The 20005-nt window shown below is 38.0% G+C and overlaps 2 protein-coding genes across 3 annotated transcripts in view; both read right to left on the reverse strand.

The window, feature by feature from the left end:
- Window positions 1-8806, reverse strand: part of dhx35 (DEAH-box helicase 35) — a 25395-nt gene extending 16589 nt beyond the window's left edge. Inside the window, exons 1-5 of one of the 2 annotated variants that reach the window (XM_081385870.1) lie at window positions 8702-8806; window positions 8180-8307; window positions 2466-2558; window positions 1660-1737; window positions 1447-1551 (exon numbers count right to left, since the gene is read on the reverse strand). In XM_081385870.1, coding sequence (XP_081241996.1) covers window positions 1447-1551; window positions 1660-1737; window positions 2466-2558; window positions 8180-8307; window positions 8702-8741 — 444 coding nt within the window. In that variant the 5' untranslated portion in view covers window positions 8742-8806. Of the gene's footprint in view, window positions 1-1446; window positions 1552-1659; window positions 1738-2465; window positions 2559-2850; window positions 3060-8179; window positions 8308-8701 lie in introns of those variants that run through there. The other variant, XM_081385871.1, reaches the window with a different exon arrangement.
- Window positions 8807-10185: 1379 nt separating this feature from the next.
- On the reverse strand, window positions 10186-16986 carry rab5if (RAB5 interacting factor). Its single transcript, XM_081385872.1, has 4 exons — window positions 16702-16986; window positions 14788-14891; window positions 14570-14699; window positions 10186-11073 (listed from the first exon to the last, which is right to left on the reverse strand). The coding sequence occupies exons 1-4, from the start codon at window positions 16981-16983 to the stop codon at window positions 11032-11034; spliced, it is 558 nt and encodes a 185-aa protein (XP_081241998.1). The 5' UTR covers window positions 16984-16986; the 3' UTR covers window positions 10186-11031.
- Between the last annotated feature and the right edge of the window lie 3019 nt (window positions 16987-20005).

The raw sequence follows: 20005 nt of genomic DNA on the forward strand, positions 1-20005 counted from the left end.
TACTTTACCCAACCTCTCCATGTTAAAGGAACACTCCGACTTTTTGGGACTTTAGCTTATTCACAGTATCCCCCAGAGTTAGATAAGGCCATACATACCTTTTTCATTTCTGTGCGTTCTGTAAGTGTTATTTGACGCACCCACCGCTAGCCTAGCTTAGCACAAAGACTGGATGTAAATGGATAATGGTAGCATTCTAATCCCAATAAGTGACAAAATAATGCAAACATTTTCCTATTTACATGTTGTGATCTGTATAGTCACAGCGTGTACAAATAACAAGGCTATATGAGACAGAGACCATATTTAATCGTATAGATACTGGGAACTATATTCTCACTAGGCGTAGGAGCACAGCTACTTGGGCGGAGTGATTAGCGCAGCACACGAGACGCCCTGTGGTGAGGAGCAGAGAGTTCGCTCAGAGTTGGAGTAATAGAGTCAGCAATTACTAGATAGTAAATTTATAGTTTACAATCATGGGTGTTCGCTGTATCTTGTCTTACAGCTTCCAAAGTCTGTAACTCCTCGTCTGTGTATTCTGGCTCAAAACTATATGGTTCTGGATCTTGGTTTGATACCCAGTAAAATTCCTCTGACAATTCCTCAAAGTCAGCCATGATCACGAGTCATGTTCGCTACTAGCTAGTTAGTCACGTTTGTTTTGTTTACGGAACCATCAACAGGGCGTCTCGTGTGCTGCGCTAATCACTCCGCCCAAGTAGCTGTGCTCCTACGCCTAGTGAGAATATAGTTCCCAGTATCTATACGATTAAAAATGGTCTCTGTCTCATATAGCCTTGTTATTTGTACACGCTGTGACTATACAGATCACAACATGTAAATAGGAAAATGTTTGCATTATTTTGTCACTTATTGGGATTAGTATGCTAGCTGTAGCCATTTACATCCAGTCTTTGTGCTAAGCTAGGCTAGCGGTGGGTGCGTCAAATAACACTTACAGAACGCACAGAAATGAAAAAGGTATGTATGGACTTATCTAACTCTGGGGGATACTGTGAATAAGCTGAAGTCCCAAAAAGTCGGAGTGTTCCTTTAAACTAGTCCCGTCCGAATAGGGCTTTACTTCCAGCACGAACCTACGTAGGTTTGTAACAAATTAGCATAATGCCAGCCTATGGTCTTCATTGGCTGTCTGCGAACAACGTCTACTTGGACCCTCACACACTGTAGTTGCAGAAGAGTTTGTGTCGTCGACATGTTAAGAATACACTGTTCTCTTTGCGGCCGAAGGATGAGGAGCAACCAACACCAACATTACTGTTCGAATCACTGTGTATAAAGTGCTGAGGAAGATCCGGAGCTGGAATTCAGATATACTGTATATACACACACACACACACACACACACACACACACACCACCTCTCCATGCTAAACTAGTCCCGTCCGGATAGGGCTTGAGAATGAGAAAGAGTGTTTGTACCTTTATGCGAGTGGCGTGTGGGTCGGAGCAGTCATCGAACCTGATGGTGTATCCCACCTCGTGCCCGAGAAACGCCCCTCTCTCCTCTGCTACGCGGCTGGCCACCTGTGCACACACACACACACACACACACACACACACACACACACAGGTTCACAGACTACAGCAGGCGTTCCCCCTCACACATGAGCCGAGGAGAAGGGTTATACGTACAGATGTGGCCGCCACGCGTCGAGGCTGCGTCACGCCGATCACCTTCCCCTCCGCAGCCCAGCCGGCCTCCAGCAGATACTGACACACACACACACACACACAGCACGTCACATCACCGTAACACTGCTAACTCACTCCGACTGTTCACTGGCTACGTCTACATGCACAACTTTTGTTTCAATCGGACTGAATTCATTCCGACTGAACGTAGTGTTCACATGAACGCTAAACAAGCTTCAAATCGGGATAGATTCTTCGACATGCACAAATGTACAGAGTTTCCCGATGTTTGCGCACAATAACCATTCTCCCACATTGGTTCTTTATTTGTTTTAAACAGCAGACTTAATATTTATCCATTTCTGGTCATAATTTGGAGGAATTGAGCACATGAACCGTCGTGCTTATATTTATCACACAGTAAAAATGCCCAAAACCAGTCGTCTGTGGATGAGAATCCGAAACAAGGACTGGTGGGACGCTGTCCTGCTCCACTTCACAGACGCAGAGGGAAAGGAGGATTTTAGGATGACGGGTGACACTCATTTATTCAACTGCTCGCTCAGCGCGTCATACCTCATTACGCTATGTCAACGTCATTTCAGTTTTCAATCCGATCAAGTGTTTACATGTTCTCTCGATCGGATTAGAAAAGGATTGAACCACCCCTTTCAATCCGATCGGAATTTCAATGGGATCGATTACGGTGTTTACACGAAGGCTTTACTTCAGTCCGACTGAGCCGTCAATCCGATCACTAATGGACTGTATGTTTGCACGTAAACGCAGCCGCTGACGGTACAAACCTGTGGGATTTGCGTGCTTTTCCCAGATCCTGTTTCTCCGACGATCACCACAGTCTGGAAACTCTCCACCGCATAGAGGATGTTGTTTCTGTGCTGGATGCAACAAACAAACACCATTCATAAATACAGGGAAACTGCACTGGAAAACTGCAAACGATATTGGAAACAGTCAAGTGTTGGGAAGAGTTGCTGTTAAAAATATTGAGTTACTCCCTAAAAAAAATGTACGTTTCCTTACAAAGGGATTAGTTTAGGGAAAGTAATGTAATACATTACTTTTTCTGACTTGGGCTGGACTAGCTTGTTTGGTTTTTCATAACAAAAAAAAAAAGTTATTTCTGGCAAATGTAAAGGCCCTTTCACACCAAAAGTGAAATGAACTCACACTAGTGTTGTCACGATACTGCAGGGTTTTTCCTGGGTCAAAATTGGTCTTCGGTGGTGGCTCACCGACATGGTCATCCACACACAGCAAAGAGTACCCTAGTACCCACATGATCCGCAAGCCCAATATTGACAATACATGTTAAATTTAAAATAAATACAAAGAAACAGTTTGTGATTTTTTTCTTAACCTATTTATTCAGGAAAAAACGATCACTGTCAGGCTAGATAGTAAAAGAAAGCGATTACAACTTATTTTATATCTATACCTTGACGTTTGTTTCTTTTGTTCCTCGTTGTTAATATTTGGTTGTTCATTCTTTTATTTTATTTATTTTGGGGGCCATTTTCTTCCAGACTGTGGCTGATAATTCAATTTTAAACCTCTTCCAAATTATATATAGACTGCAATTATCAGACACAGATATTACCTGTCACTCTCACTGTCATCCTTTCTTGCCCTCTTTGCAAAAAAAGCTGTGATTTTTCCACGACTGGCTTTCATTGTTTTGAAAGATGGTGGGCGATATGGCAAAAATATCATATCACGATTTTTTTCAGGGAAATCACGATTCACAATTTTATCACGATTCTTTTTATGTTGGTTTTACTATTTTGTGACTTAGCATTACAGCCAAACTAATGTCCATATTTTAAAAACAAAGCCTTAGGTAACAAAATAAAAAAATAAAAAAAGGCAGACAGGGGCGAAGATAAAAATATTTGTCATTATTTTCTTTGTTATTAAAAATTAAGATCAAAGATACACATTACACATACACAACTTAATATACAAATTAAAAAAAGGGTAGTATATTTAGTATAGTATAGTATAGTATATTTTTCTCCTATGGAAGTCAATGGGGACCAGCTACTGTTTGGATAGCCACATTTTTCAAAATATTAATATTAGAAAAATATTAGAAGGAAATTAATAGAGGATTGGAACAACATTAGAGTGCGTAAACTATGAGATAATTTTTATTTTTGGGTGAACTATCCCTTTAAGGACAAGCGGCAGCGTGTTTACTATAACTACTGTCTCTTTAAGAGTTGCGCGCGACGCGTCTACTATACACGCATTTGACAAGCAGATTTTCTCTCAATTTTCTCAAGTTTGCTTTCACTTTAGACATAACCTACTTTGTTTATGTAAACCTTGTGTGTATTTAACAGTATAAGCACAATAAGACTCGAAAGATAACTTAGTCAAGTATCCAGGCGCTGGTAGACAGGCTTTTAGTGCATGTGAGCTTCACATGTACGCGCTGAGGAACTCACACGTAACAGTGCACCAGCACGCGAATTAGCCTAAATGTTTAACCGACAAGGCATTAAAGCACATGCAAATTATGAACTGCAGTGTCCCGTTCCGTTCCGCTGCGTTAACATTTTATGTGAATATACGTCGCGTTGTTCAGTATGTTGGGACCATAGACTGTAAAAAAAAATACAGGGACCGAGGCGCCAGAACAGATATAATGCACGATTCTACGATATTTCTTTAAAAGCAGATCGTGGAGACAATATAATAATCCACGATCAAAAACCCTAAACCACTTCAAACTGGATAGATTTTTTGCGTTTATTTAAAGTTATGTCAGCTGCATGTGCAGAATGCTTGTCACAAGTTGTAAGAGAAGATAAGGCAACTTTTTTTTGACTGCAATTCACACCCAGTGCTAATTCAGCAAAAATATTCTCCGAATACACCACGTGAAACATGGATTCGGTCTTCCGACCTTTAGGATCAGTTGATTTTGATGCGAGGGAGAGAGCAAAGAAGACGGAGAGTGCGCGCGCGGGGGTGGGGCGCTGTGATCGTTCTCTCCGTCACTCCGTCAGTAGCCTGCTTCACTCACAAAACCCAATTACAGATCAAATAAGGCTTTGGCGGGACAAAAAATCGTTTTGGCGGCCGCCAAAAAATTTTCAATGTAGGAAAAACCCTGTACTGGATTTTTTTTACTTCGATACAATACCTTGAATAATATCGATATTAGGAAAACATCTTTTTTGCTGCAATAGCTTTCACACAGCGCCGAAGGACGGCTTTATTTGAAACTGAACTAAATTTACAAAGAAGTAAACCGTCGGAAATGAAGTAAACAAGGCTCTGAGTTTTTCAGGTGGGTCTAACAGTCGGGTAAGAAACGCTAAAGAAATAAAATAATGTAATTAAATGTAAAACACTGGATAGACTTCACTGTAAAAATCAAACACAGATTAGGGTAAACGTACCTATTAAGCTCAAGTACCCATTAAGCACACTACCATCTTGGAGCTCAGATTATAAAAAGAAACAGCAATGTATTATCCTATTTGATGTATTAACCAATTGATGTGTTTGTTACTATATACCTCCTGTAATTTTAAACCAATCAGACCATTGCACACTGAGATATGTGTGTCCATGTGTTCACACTGTCTGGCGGCTATTTTCAAAGCTGTCTGAAAACTTTCACCAGAAGAGGAGCCCCTCAGATGTGCATTTTTTATATGTTTAGGACTTTATTTTGAAGAAGTACATCTTCTTATTGCAAAATTAAGAGATTAATGTTTAGACTTTTGAATATTATAACCTGGATGTGGGAAATAATTACAGTTAGATCTAAAAGATAGTTTTAGCAACATAGCCCAGATGCTACGAACATAGCTAGCTTACTAGCTGTATAAGATTGTGTGCTACATTAATATATTACTTCACAGGAATTAATGGCTTGTACTTTTAAATCCATAATATTATAATTTTACATTTTATTGATAGTCTTTGGTTTTAAACTGCTGTAATTTTTAAAGAATTCATATTATTGTTAGGTGAGCTTAAAGGGTGCACTACTATGACAATCACACAGCTTCAGTGTGACATCAATTAGAAAAAGCATAATTTCATAGATATTGTCTATAATAGTTGTTCATATTAAAATTGGTATAAACTTAATACATTACCTAGATTATTAATTTAGCTAAATATTTTCCTTTAAATTTTAATTTAATATTTATTAATTAAAAAATGTTTTTGCTCCAATTAAGCACAGTGTGTGCTCCCTTTAAGCTCACCCACATTAAACGTCTATGTAAATACTTAATAATCAGAATTTAAATATTAACTGATGGTTGTCACTATGTTAATCTTCAAAAAAATTATTAATAAACTTATTTTCACAGTCTTAAGATGACAAAAGCTAGACGAAACTATAGTGTATGCCCAAAGATGAAAGAGGCATGTCATACAAAGAAGGAGCCATCAGAAACCTGTCGTATCTGTCCAAGAAGTTTGGAGTAGACAGGAAAGCTCTGACCCAGAGAGTTAAAGGGATACTCCACTTTTTTTTGGAAATAAGCTCATTTTACAACTCCCCCAGAGTTAAACAGTTGAGTTTTACCGTTTTCGAATCCATTCAGCCGATCTCCGGGTCTGGCGGTACCACTTTTAGCATAGCTTAGCATAATGAATTGAATCGGACAAGACCATTAGCATCTCTCTCAAAAAAATGACCAAAGAGTTTCGATATTTTTCCTATTTAAAACTTGACTCTTCTGTAGTTACATCGTGTACTAAGACCGACTGAAAATGAAAAGGTGCGATTTTGAGAGTATAGTTCCTAGCCATATCAGCCTAGAAAATTTAAACTTTACATTTTCAGTCGGTCTTATTACACGATGTAACTACAGAAGAGTCAAGTTTTAAATAGGAAAAATATCGAAACTCTTTGGTCATTTTTTTGAGAGAGATGCTAATGGTCTTGTCCGGTTCAATTCATTATGCTAAGCTATGCTAAAAGTGGTACCGCCAGACCCGGAGATCGGCTGAATGGATTCGAAAACGGTAAAACTGTTTAACTCTGGGGGAGTTGTAAAATGAGCCTATTTCCAAAAAAAGTGGAGTATCCCTTTAAGGAGCACATTGGTTTGTTTTGTTATTTGATTTTTCAATATGGGTTACATAGCTGAACGTGGACTAGTCTAGATGTTGCAATGAGTTTGAATGACACGTCACTATGAATAGGATAGGCTACCTGATCAAATTGAATGCCTTGTTGCTTGATTTTAGTGTTCTGGTTTTTTGTGATTGACTCTGTACCTTCAAATAAAACTTTTTTCAATTATTCCTTAAAAAGGTTGTTTAAAATAAACAAGAATTTTTTATAAAACTTGTTGTGAGCTTATTGGGAACAGGGGTGTGCTTAAAGGGTACAAAACGTACCCATTAAGCACAGCCAGACTTTTTATATTTAATGATGTACATCTTAATTGAAATACTTTTGTCATTTAAAATAAAATGAAATATTATAGTGTGAGAGATTAATATTTTATTTTAAAATAACTTCTTGTACTAAAACCAATATCTTGTGCACTAAAAATGTCTCAATGTAGATTTTGGTGAGCTTAATAGGTACGTTTACCCTAATGCTTATAATTAAAGTGAGTGATTTCTGTCTTTTGCTCTCTGATTAACATGACTGATTCATTAGGTTTATTAGGCTGCTGTCACTTTAAGAGTGTATGCGTGGATCCAATATACTGTTACACAACATGCGATTTCTCTCAACTCTTTATGTTCCAGAACTGACTGTATTTATTTACCTGAATACTCGCCGAGACGTGCATTTTGACATATGATGTTGTGTGTATTTGACCGTCTGAGAATAATACGCCATGAAAAACAACTCAGTTTGGTTCTCGCGAGCTGTCTTTACGAGAGCGCCACACACATAGATCAGCGGTGCGCCAGCTTTCGGTGTGAGCGCCAATCCTGCGGGAATTATGTGTAACACAAGCACTATTCAACCGCAGCAAACAAGCCGAGTGAGTGAGAGCAGAAGTGTGTGTATCCAGCTGTCAGTTCGCCATCTGGTATCAGTGTATCTGCAGAACACGAGTACCGGACAGCTTCAGATATTTCAGTATTGATACATATCAAAATATTGATATATTATATTTATTAATATTGCTGTGAAGACTAGAGTTGGGAATCAAAAATCGATTTCAATTCTGTAATCGAATACTTACGGTCAGGAATGGGATAAAATTACAATTACAATTCCTCTTATCGATTCCTTTGTGTGCATTTAACATGACTTTAAACCGTTCAAGCGCATCGGACCGAATTCAGTGATTGGACGAACATTTTTTGGTCCTGAGACTTACACAGAGGATGTATGTATATATTTAGACGACTATTAGCAGGATGTGAAGAGAGTTTCAACCAGTAAAGCAAAAAGTGTTTATGACAAACATTGCCTACACTGCTTTTAACAGCGGTCCACACACACACACACACACACACACACACACACACACACACACACACACACATCTGTGGTTACCTTGAAGACGGGCAGCCTCTGCCTCTGTTTCTCTATGGAGAGAGCCGTGTGCGGGTTAAAGATGATGGGAGAGCCGGTGGTCTCAGTGGACAGATCTCTCTCCTCACACACCCCTGGAGCCTCTGAGCCTGGAAGACACACACACACACACACATCATCATCATCCGTTCACACACGGACAGGAGCAGCTCCATGTTTACTTTCATGCATCAGTAGATTCAGAGCTTCTACGAGAGAATAATGAGTCTGGATCAAACCATGCCATTCTAATGCATTATTATAGTGGGATAACTTTCGTGTATTGTGTGTTGTGTTGCTGGTCCATGATGCACGTGATCATGTTATATAGTCATGCAGCACTGCAGTAACACTCTAATACATCAAATACACACTAACACTGCACATACATCAACACACAGCACAGCGCTGCTGCAGCGTACGCGTGCTGTGGAGTAATATCACAGGTCAAAACATGTATATATGTATGTGTTAGTATAACACGATACACGATATGAATTTTACCGGGTTTCCAGAATTTCATGGTGTTGTGGGGCGCCGCCATGATGCTACGTCATTGAGCTCGGTGATGTCATGATCGCACGTGTGAACTCAACACCAGAGGACGACAAAGACACGACGAATTCAGTGCGAAATTAATAATATCAATGTCAAAATTGTATAAAATATATAACAATTTATAACTTAAAATGTATTTTTATATACGCTGTAAAAAATATATATAAAAAAATAAATAAAATAAAAAAGCCAGTTCTGCCGTAATGCCGGCTAAATCATTAAAATTCAGTTGATTTTGAACTCAATTAATGGGTTAATTTCAATCATCCATTCATATCTGCACATTTTAAGACAAATGTAAGTGCACTGCACACTCTAAACACGGACTTCAGTTGCTGGTAATATGCAACTGCCAATGTAAGGCTGGTTTTACTGATCACAAATGAACAAATATGACAACTTCTCAACTCCAATACCTCCCAATGAGCATAAACCGGCACAAACTATTCCCCTGTGTGTGATTTACTCGATCATGTTTAAGGATATTACTCATAATTTCTACTCAATATTTTTTTTAGAGCTTGGCATAACTAGAAAAAAATTAGGTAAATGTAGGTAAATCATTATACAAATGCCTAGTGCGTTCAAGTCATGTCGGAAAGATCGTAATTACGAGTTAAACGCCCATGAACGCCACCACAATGTCGTATTTATACAAGTGGGAAGGTCTGGATTTTATTTTACTAGTTGGGTTCAGGCAGAGAATGATTTTTACCTTTTTTTTTTTTTTTTTACAGTCTATGGTTCAGGCAGAGAATGGCTCGGGTTCAGGCTACTGTCTGGGTTCAGGTGACTTAAACATGGCGAATACCACAAGACCTTATTCACAGCTGCGCCATTGTTGATGTTTAACGGGAATGTAATGCTGCGAGTGTGAGGGATAGACATACTCTTCCAGGGGTTGTACGGTTATTTAATCTTATCTTATTTATTTTTATCTTTCAGAGAAATGTCAGGTGAGCTTTTATAAAGCTTTTTACGCCGTTGGAAAAGTCTATCCCTTACAGCCTCGCTTTCATTCTCATGGCGTCATGGCGCTCACTGAATCAGTGTTTATTTAGTTAATTAAAAACATAAATAAGCAAAATACGCCTGACGAATATTATCTGTTTTTCATTTTCTATAAGTAGTTAAAAACCTTGCTTTTTTTTATTACTATTATTAAGAAGATACGCCGCCATCTTACTCGTAAAGTGACTTGATCACACCTGGAGTCGTAAACACGACTTCACCTGGTAAACGAACTTCCCGAACACACCAAGTTATAAGATTTTAGTATTTTACATGACTTTTCTCATAATTGAAAAATCACGTCTTTTAAAATTAGGTTACCTCAAATGGGAGGAGGGAAGACAGTGGGGGAAACCGTTTTGGGGGGCGAATTAAAATCTTGATTCGTAGCGATTTTGCCTTATTTTAAAACAATTTTAAGTCACCTTGAGCCTCCCTGGTTGAGATGGATTGAGCCACAGCCTTATGTACTTGTAGCCTATCCGAGCAACACGGCTTCTCCAACAAGAACAAATGTAGGTCTGGGCTTGATTGTGTCTGTGGGGAATTGATTGGATCTCTTTAAATCCAGGACTTCTCTCAATACAGTCATCAAACAAACAACTTTACTGGATTTGTAAAGATAAAGGATAAAATGTCCATCAGAACGTGATCTGTTGAAAAGTGTGGGGCAGACAATGCCCAGGATTTATTTTATTCTCCAAAACATTTCAGCCAGAAAATAGTCTCTCTACAGCCTCAGGTACATTAATCATAACATTCGCATTTCCATGAATACACTATAAAATACTGAGAAGTATGTTACATCAACGAGACATAAGAAATTCTTTAATACATTATGGATTCAATAAAATGAATTGTACAGAATTTACACACTCCTATTGTATCTGACAGCTCATAACAGAGTAAGACAATCCGTGTTGGAAGCTAATCGAAAAAGAAACGAACAAAAAACGTAAAATTAAGTTAAATCCTGCTCGATATGGCGGCATTCGAGCGAGAAAAAGCAGAGAGGACGAACAGAAACAACAGTTATGAACCCATTAGCCGTGGCAGTGCACTGGACAGTATTAGCTTAAAAATTCAATGACCCCTGGGTGCGAGAAGGTCTTGTACCCATGATGCACCTCTTCCTCAAGGCTCACACATGCTGCTGGTAACATAGACAGAGGCCTTGGAAAAGTGGCTCGATCCAGCCTTTCCATTTTAAATGAAATAAAATGTCTGTCTTAGTCTCTCCAGGACTATGGGTTTCCTGCAGGTCCTCAGTCGTAGTGCAGCGCCGTGTAGAATATGATCCAAACCACCTGAAGAAAGAAACACACACACACACACACACACACACACACACACACACACACACACACACACACACACACACACACACACACACACACACACACACACACACACACACACACACACACACACACACACACACACACACACACACACACACACACACACAGAGTTATCAGACACTGTACAGCATTCAGAGAAGAGCCGAGTTAGAGATGATCAACCAACAGGAATCACAGCTCTCGTTCCATTCATAATCAATTAAAACATCAATTAATGGGGTGTTTTATTATTGTATTTGGTGTACTGAATTAATTCAGTGTCGTTTAAATAAAATAATTACATTACAGCTTCCTTCATTACTGTAAAATTAATAACATTTCATACGAGGAGGAGAATTTACTGGATGTGTGCCATGAACATACCGTCACAATGCAAAAAAAGAAAAGAAACTTGTGGAAAATTTAACTTTTTTTTACTTTGATTTTGGAATAAACTGACACTCCTTCATGAGAAGTGGGGCAAACTTTTTAAGTACATAAAATACTCAGAATATGCTTTATTGATTTAACTTAATTTTACCAATCATGTAAAAAAGGCTATTATTAATATTTTCTTAAGCCACTCCATGCAATACACTACCTTTCATAAGTTTGCAGTCAGTACATTTAAGGAATTTAACATTTTTTATTCCGGACACATTCCATTGACCAAAGTGACAGTAAAGACTGCTATGTTATGATCAATGTTTGGACACATTACAAGTAACGAGAGTTACGTTATCAATTACTTTTTTCCAAGTAACTAGTAAAGTACCGCATTACTTTTAAATTTACAACCAAATATCTGAGTTGCTTCTTCAAATACACTGTTTTCCCGTTTATTGACTGACAGCTCTCCTGCCTCCATACTGTCTTTTTCATTCCTCTTATGGTGTGAAAGGGCCTTTACATTCAGCAAAAAATATATATATTTTTTTTTTTAACAAGAAGAAAATGAATAGTTGAATGAAGTCATTATTTTAGTTTTTTTAGCGCACAAAGAGTATTCTCGTCACTTGATAAACTTTAGGTTGAGCCACTGTAGTCACTTGGACTATATTAATGATGTCTTTAATACCTTTTCTGGGATGGCAGATATCGATTACCTAGAAGCCTATGGAGGAGTGAGACAGCTCTCAGATTTCATCAGAAATATCTTCATTTGTGTTCTGAAGATGAACGAAGGTCTTACGGGGTTGGAACAACATGAGGGTGAGTAATTACTGGCAGAATTTTCATTTTTGGGTGAACTAACCCTTAAATAGAAGTTAAGTTTTATAGGCCCTGTTCACAGCTGGTGTTAAGAGTGTTTTGGTCGATCGGATCACAAGTAGACGAGGGAGACACATTCCCGTTTACACCTGGTGTTTTAATCGTCTCTTTTGTCCACTTTCATCCACTTCTGTCCTGATTTCTTCAGATCTTTTGATCTAATGGATGAAATAAGCTCATGTAATTTACACCGGAGACGACGGGAAACACACAGAGAGCATCAGCTTTAGTTTGCGCTCTGACAGACACAAGACCAGACGAACGCTGTGAGTGTGTGTTAGAGATCAGGAATGCTGAGAGAACATTGTGCTTGATGTGATTATCATCTTCAAACCAAACTTGAGTCTCCAGCCGACAGTTTAAACCCCGTCTGTCTAGAGCTCTTCTCATAATGTCACGCATTAGTTCAGGAGACGGAGAGAAGACGGTCTTGTGTGTGTGTTTGAACACATTCGACCACATGAGCGTTTACACTACTGAAGCAATCCGGCCGAATGTGTTTTCATCCTCTGGAAGTGGACAAGCTCAAAACATTTTACACCCGTTTACACCTGTGTTTAGAGTCGCCCACTTGTGATCCGATCCACCAGCCTTAACGGTAAACGGCCGCAGTGTTTGCGGTTTGTGTGTTAGCATTCCTAGTGACGAGTAGATTACTGGGTATGATCTCTCACGCAGGCGCTGAACGTGCCAGTCGGCCGTCGGCTGGAGTTTTTGCAGTGTTCAAGCGCAACATTTTTTGCCCCGACGCCGACCTTGGCTTTCTCTGATGCCGGTTTAGAGTGGATCGGCGTTTAGAGTGATTTCTGAAGGATCATGTGACACTGAAGACTGCAGTAATGATGCTTTGATCACAGGAACAAATTACACTTCACCAGAGCCATAGAGAGAAAGAGTTGCGACACTCTTTGATGTCGCCGCTATGGCTGTCACGTGGTTCATGTAAGCCCCAATAGTTCTAAAACACACGCTGGCTGTCATGCTCTTCTATGGGACAGACAGCAGCGATTGCATTATTGAACGGTAAATATAAAATTAAACACACCTCAAGTACTTTTTCAGCTGTTATTGCATTTTGTTAATGTCAGTTTTGCATTTGGAGATAAGTTTTAGGCTATATTTTTGGAGGGAAAAGATTAGTGTTCATGTTCGCATGGGTAGTAGCACTGGCTTTAGCGGCTCTAACTTAACTTTTCCATATCATTCATCTGATGATGGACGTCTCATGATATTTATTTTAGCACAACTGGGCTGTATTAGGCTATTGATTCCCGTGATTTTGCTTATAAATTTTGATTCAGCCATTAGCCTACCTTCGTGATCACGCAAAGAGGTCTGCCGTGGCGGTCCGTTCTGAGTTCGCTTAAATATTTTTTATTAAACAATGACAGACAACAAAAATGTGTGCTTGTGTGGGTGTGTGTGAACAAGAAAAACAAAAACCAGGGGCAGGTGATCCACAGGACTGGTGATCCCATAACAATCCTAGAGGTCCAGAATTGTTCTCACAAGCCGCTTCACTCAAGACAATAAAACATAATGAAAAGTTAGTATATCCCAAAGAATTAAATTAAATAAAAGTTGCTATAAAGGTGGTAGTGATTCATTACCGAACTCTTACTGTCACAGCTGACGAAGTCGCACTAGCTAGCAGGCAGTGCTTGAAAATTGGTTGAAACAACCAACATAAAATATAAATAATTACGCTGTGCATGTACAAATGAAGACCAGTATAAGCATCGCAAAGGGCCTCTGATACAAAATAGACAGTTGACAAATCAAACGAGGTCGATATTTCAACAACTTAACTCTGGAACAACTCGACGCGCAGCAATGTAAGTGAATGGGGTCCAACGCCAAAATGACGGTGTTTGGAACTATCCCGCTCTTCAAATCCCGGAAGTGGGCGGTTAAAAGCGCCGCCATTATTTACAACGGAGGTCTATGGGAGTGTCGCAACTCTTTCTCTCTATGGCTCTGCACTTCACAACAAATTCACATTAGTGTTGCTAATAGTGTAGATTGTACGCAGCAAATGATCTATGAACTTTCCAGATATATTTGTTCTACAGTTTCCCTTCTAAAGTTTATGCTTTGGAGTCCAAAAAGCCTGTTATTGTTGCTGCCCTCATAAAGCATCAGTCCAAACACAGTATATCAGGTTTAGCAGGAGAAAGCCAGACATATCTACCAGAAACAAAGCAAATGAAGTCATGAAGCCTTCTTTGGTGAGCTCCCACGTCCCCCCGTACTCCTCCTCGTCCACCTGCTGGAAACTGCTGAAGTACACGTACAGGACGCCTGCGTTGATGACACAGAATCTGGAGGACACACACACACAGACCACTAAAGCTCATGCGTGACTGCATGATGTGATCCAGTGTTCAGGTGGAGGGCTTCAGTACTCACATGACGATACCCAGAAACCCTTTCAGAGGAGCCACACCCCATATTACGCCCAATATCACCGCGATGATCTGACGGAACCAGTAGACCACATCTAAAAACTCATCCTGCAATTAAAGGAAGAAAAATAATCAAGGAACAAGAGCTGGAAAAGTAAGAAACGCATGAAAGTTTGTGTTTTTTTCCCTTTCATTTTTAATGCCATTCCCATTTCTATGAGAGCAAGGTTTAGTTATTCAAAACTATAACTAAATGTAATGTTTAAGATTAGTTTCTCAAAGGGCTTAGAAGTATTGCAGTCCAGTAAAACATGTTTAATGTGCAGTGATGATCAGAAAGCCCCTCCAGACAGCTTAAATGGACAAAAACACACACACAAATACGCCCAAACGCCCGTTTAGTCGAGTATCCTCGTGAGCACAGTAACATGAGTTAGCCTAAATGAGCGTAAAGAGTTGAGAAAATGAGTGTCAGATCCAGGTCATGTGCGTCCGCTCTTAGTGACGCCAGCCTAATAAACCTGCCGTGTCTGTCATTCATGTTAATCAAACAACAAAAGACAAATCACTCACAGCTCTTGACTAAAGAACTTTTGTAGCTTTAATAAGAACTAATCTAATTTATGCAGTGAAAACTGTGAAGTGTTTGACACCTGAACATCTTTGTTTGCAAGCTTACATGGGCCCAAAAAAATGAAAACAATAACTTTTTGTGAATTTTTTGCGACCTGTCTGACTGGACCAATAGGGAATAAAAGAGCCCTGTGATATTGAAGAGCAGGTAAATGTGAGATTTATTACAATGGGTTTATGTGAAGATTGTTTCAAGTTTACATAAATTAAAAGTTGTAATATTTTTTAATAAATGTTAAAATGTATAGCTTTCAATTATACTGTACTGCTGAATGGCTATAATCAATGGCTAAAATTGAGGGGAAAAAATCAATTTCATAGAGACATAAGTCACAGTATTGGTATCGGTGACGACTTCTTTCATAAAAAGATGCCAATAAACAAATATTTAAAATATATTCATGTTGTTTCTACATTCATTTGGAGATTAAATGTGAAATTATATTATAATATATTGAAAACCTATCAAATATAGAATTAATATTAACAAAAAAATATATTTACAACTTTAATATAATGTGCGACTAATCGCGATTAACTGGTTAACTTTTTAATCGATTTACAGCACTTATATATATATATATATATATATATATATATATATATATATATATATATATATTAGTGCTGTCAAAAGATTAATCGCGATTAATCGCATCCAAAATAAAAGTTTGTGTTTACATAATATATGTGTGTGTACTGTGTATAATTATTTTGTATATATAAATACACACACATGCATGTATATATTTAAGAAATATTTGCATACATATACTGTATATATTTATATATAATTTATATTATATATAAATATATTTTTTTATGTATAAATTACACATTTTTCTTAAATATATACAAGCATGTGTGTGTATTTATATATACAAATTTAATTATACACAGTACACACACATATAGCCTATTATTTAAACACAAACTTTTATTTTGGATGCGATTAATCGCGATTAATCTTTTGACAGCCCTATATATATATATATATATATATATATATATATATATATATATATATATATGTGTGTGTGTGTGTGTGTGTGATAATAACTGTGGATCAGCAGCAGTAATCTCCTTTAAACAGCCCAATCCCTACACTAGACACCTACAGCCCTGAACCCTACTCAGTGAACATCACAGTGCACATACACGCTTCTGCTAGGACACATTATCATTAATATAACACACACACACACACACACACACACACACACACACACACACACACACACACACACACACACACGATGGCAGTGTGAGAGTGAACAGATCAGACCTTCTCTTCCCACACTGCTTTACAGCTGATGGCTTTGCTCCACGCGGACTGCTTCACTCCTCCATTGACCACATGCACCTCCTCTTTCCGCTTTGAGCTGCTCGTCATGATGTTTCCTCTGTTTATACGCGACAAAACACGCGATCCGATGTTTAAAAGCCTTGAACCCGAGTGTACAATCTTCTGCAAGCGTTCAGATCTGCTGCTTTTCGCCCCACATTGACACGGCGCTGGGAACTGACTCTGCGCATGCGCACCGAAGTCATGACCTTGCCAGGCCATCCAATGAGCGAATGCGACGTCTCAAGGTTCAGCCAATCAGAACGCAGAACTGGCATGCGTGCAGCCACTGTGCGCCCTCTACAGGTCAGAGATCATTACTGCAGTTTCAGAGTTCATTCATTTCTGCATACATTTGATTTATTTCATTACAAAGTAAAATAACATCTACAACTAGAGGCAAAAATAATGTGTATAAAACGATAGCAAATAACTTTTACGCGAGTGAATAAGTTAATCAATTGATCAACAACCGTTTTTAAGATATTTTTGTTTTGGAGATTTTATTGTATTCCAGTGTTGGACGAAATAGCCATGGGGATTGTGTGAATTTTGTACGCACTGTATCTTTATTTATTAAGAATATATTGTGAGCGGCAAAAGCATGCTTAATAAAATTAATTGATTTTAATGAAAATTCTCTAACACTTTATTTCAGTGTTACACGTGTTATAGTAATAACTATAAAGTATGCATAATTACATGCAACTAACCCTAAACCAAAACCCAATCCTACATGTAGTTCAAATAAAATAATTATTTTAAGGTGTCCGTGTACATTGTAATTATACATTTAAAGTGTATAACCAAAATTGTGTCATTCAAATTTGTATTATGTAAAGCGTAAAAAGCAACAAGATGGTAGTGATATAATGTGAATGATAAGATCGCTGGATAAATGACGCAGCGATATCTACTGTACCCACGAGAGCCTGTCGTGTCCTCTCCGCGCCGGCAGGGGGCGCCCGCTCCAGAGGACACTGTGTACAGTGACTGCTCAAGTTTGTGCGTTAACTTAATAATTAAAATAAATACTTTTAAGGCTAATTAATTAATTAAATAAATACATAGGCTACATGTCATTACATACCAGTGAGCTTCTAGCTATCTGGAAGTACTCCCGCATTACTATTAAGTATTTGAAAAATTGATTTATAATCAGTAGGGGTGTCACAAAACATCGCAATACAAAAAATGCAACAGTATGTATCGTGGATAGTGACAATCTGTATTGTGTATACTGTATAGTTCACCCAAAATAAAAATTACCGTGTGAGAAAAAGTTTTAGTGTCAGTTCTTCATTAAACTGCTATAATGTTGAATATAATGTATAATATGGAGGGGATATTTGTGTAAAAAGTGGCCTATACATTATTTTAAATATATCTAGCCAGTGACACGCATATATCGTGTAGACTAACTCTGTGTTTTCATCTTCAGAATCATGAATATTGTTATTCTGGCGTCTCTATTGTCCTGAGCTTTGGGTTTCCATCATCAAGTCCAAGACTAATTCATTCACACACACTCAAAACTAATTTAGCTTTTTAATCAACAGTACAGTTTTTGTTAACCTTTTATCATATGTCATGGAGTATTGCAATAATATCATATCGTGAGTTCAGTATCGTGATATATCGAATCGATATGGTATCGTTATAATCAGTTATCAAAGTATTTAGAAAATACTAATATGTTATCCCCTCTTCAGTCTGTCTTAAGGCCTAATTATTCAACAACTAGTGCTCTACTAAAACTGACTAACAGTGTATTTTTTTTTAGGCGCTATTTGATCATTGCTTATTATTAGATAAGCTTTATGCAGTTGGTTAGTCTCGAAATACTCTGCTGTGGTTTAACTCTGACCTACATAACAGAAACCAGCGAGTTGTTCTTCAAGAAACGATCTGATTTATGTACTCCAGAGAGAGGCTTTCCACAGGGCTCAGCGTTGGGTCCTCTTCTCTTTTCTGTCTTCATTAATGATCTTCTTCTCGTCTTTATGCAGACGATACTGTCATTTATACTTCAAAACCTCACTTAACTCACATTCAAAATATTCTCTGCTCTGCAAATCACGTGTGTTTGGACTCTTTGTGTCTCGTCAGGGTCTGCCTCGAGCGTTCATTTGCTGTTACGGACACTTATGTTCATTAATCACCATCATTTCACGTTCAGTTCTGCTTCAGTCCATTGTGCATCTATTCGAATAAATCATTACTTCATAAAGCTAAATCTCATACTATGGTCTTAATTGGAACAAAGCATATGTTTAAATTAAAATCGAATAACAATAATCTGTAAAGATGGCACATACTTGCACAGAGTAAATCAAATTAAATATTTGTGTTTATGACTGGATTCCCGAATTTGGAACCAGTGTATCGTGCCGATCTTTCACATTAAACTTGCTTTGCAACTTATATTACCATTTTTTGATTCATGCGTATGTAGTTTATGTGCAGTATGCCTCTAAAACCAATTAATCTGAATCCCTCTTACTACAGTTTACAGTAGCTGTGCAGATTTGTTATGGGATGTTCATTTGACACACTTATTTATTTCACTCAAATATTCTCCACTCAATATCAGAAGGCAAGGCATCTTCACTGGTTGCAATTTATCCTCAAATGTGTATTATTTGCGACAGTATCTGATATCATATTCATCATATCGCGAACATTCTTCACATTATGTTTTCGTACTCCTTGAATTAAGAAAGTGTTTGTGAAGAAAGCAGTGTGTGTAAGGCTCCTGCGGATTGGGATAATCTGCCTTTTAATGTACGATCTTTGACTTCAGAAATGGTTTGTTTTGAAACGGGCTTTGCTGGTTTTAGATGATATGTTTATATTCATGTGTTTATGTGTTTGTTGTTTTGAATGAGGTGAGTGTTGTTGTTTTGTCTTGTGTTATGTTATCAAACTTCAGTGTATTATGACCACGTTGAAATCGAGATCCCGAGGGGTTTATCCTAAAGAGTACAATTGGTAACAAACAAACAAACGAATGTCAAATTCTCCAGCCTACAATGTGTGTTTCATTGTGCTTTGTAAAGACTAGCCAGAAACCTTTGTAAAGCTGACGAATAGGCCATTAATCAGGATGATTTGATTCTTTGACTGCCCTTGTTTTGGCTTAAATGTATATTTATAGTAAAAAAACATTGCATACATTTGAATTGCAAATATTTTTCCTCAGGTCAAGTATATACAGTAGCTACTCTGGGTAGGAAAATGATAG

This window comes from Scardinius erythrophthalmus, assembly GCF_964197995.2.
Source record: "Scardinius erythrophthalmus genome assembly, chromosome: 15".
NCBI lineage: Eukaryota > Metazoa > Chordata > Actinopteri > Cypriniformes > Leuciscidae > Scardinius > Scardinius erythrophthalmus.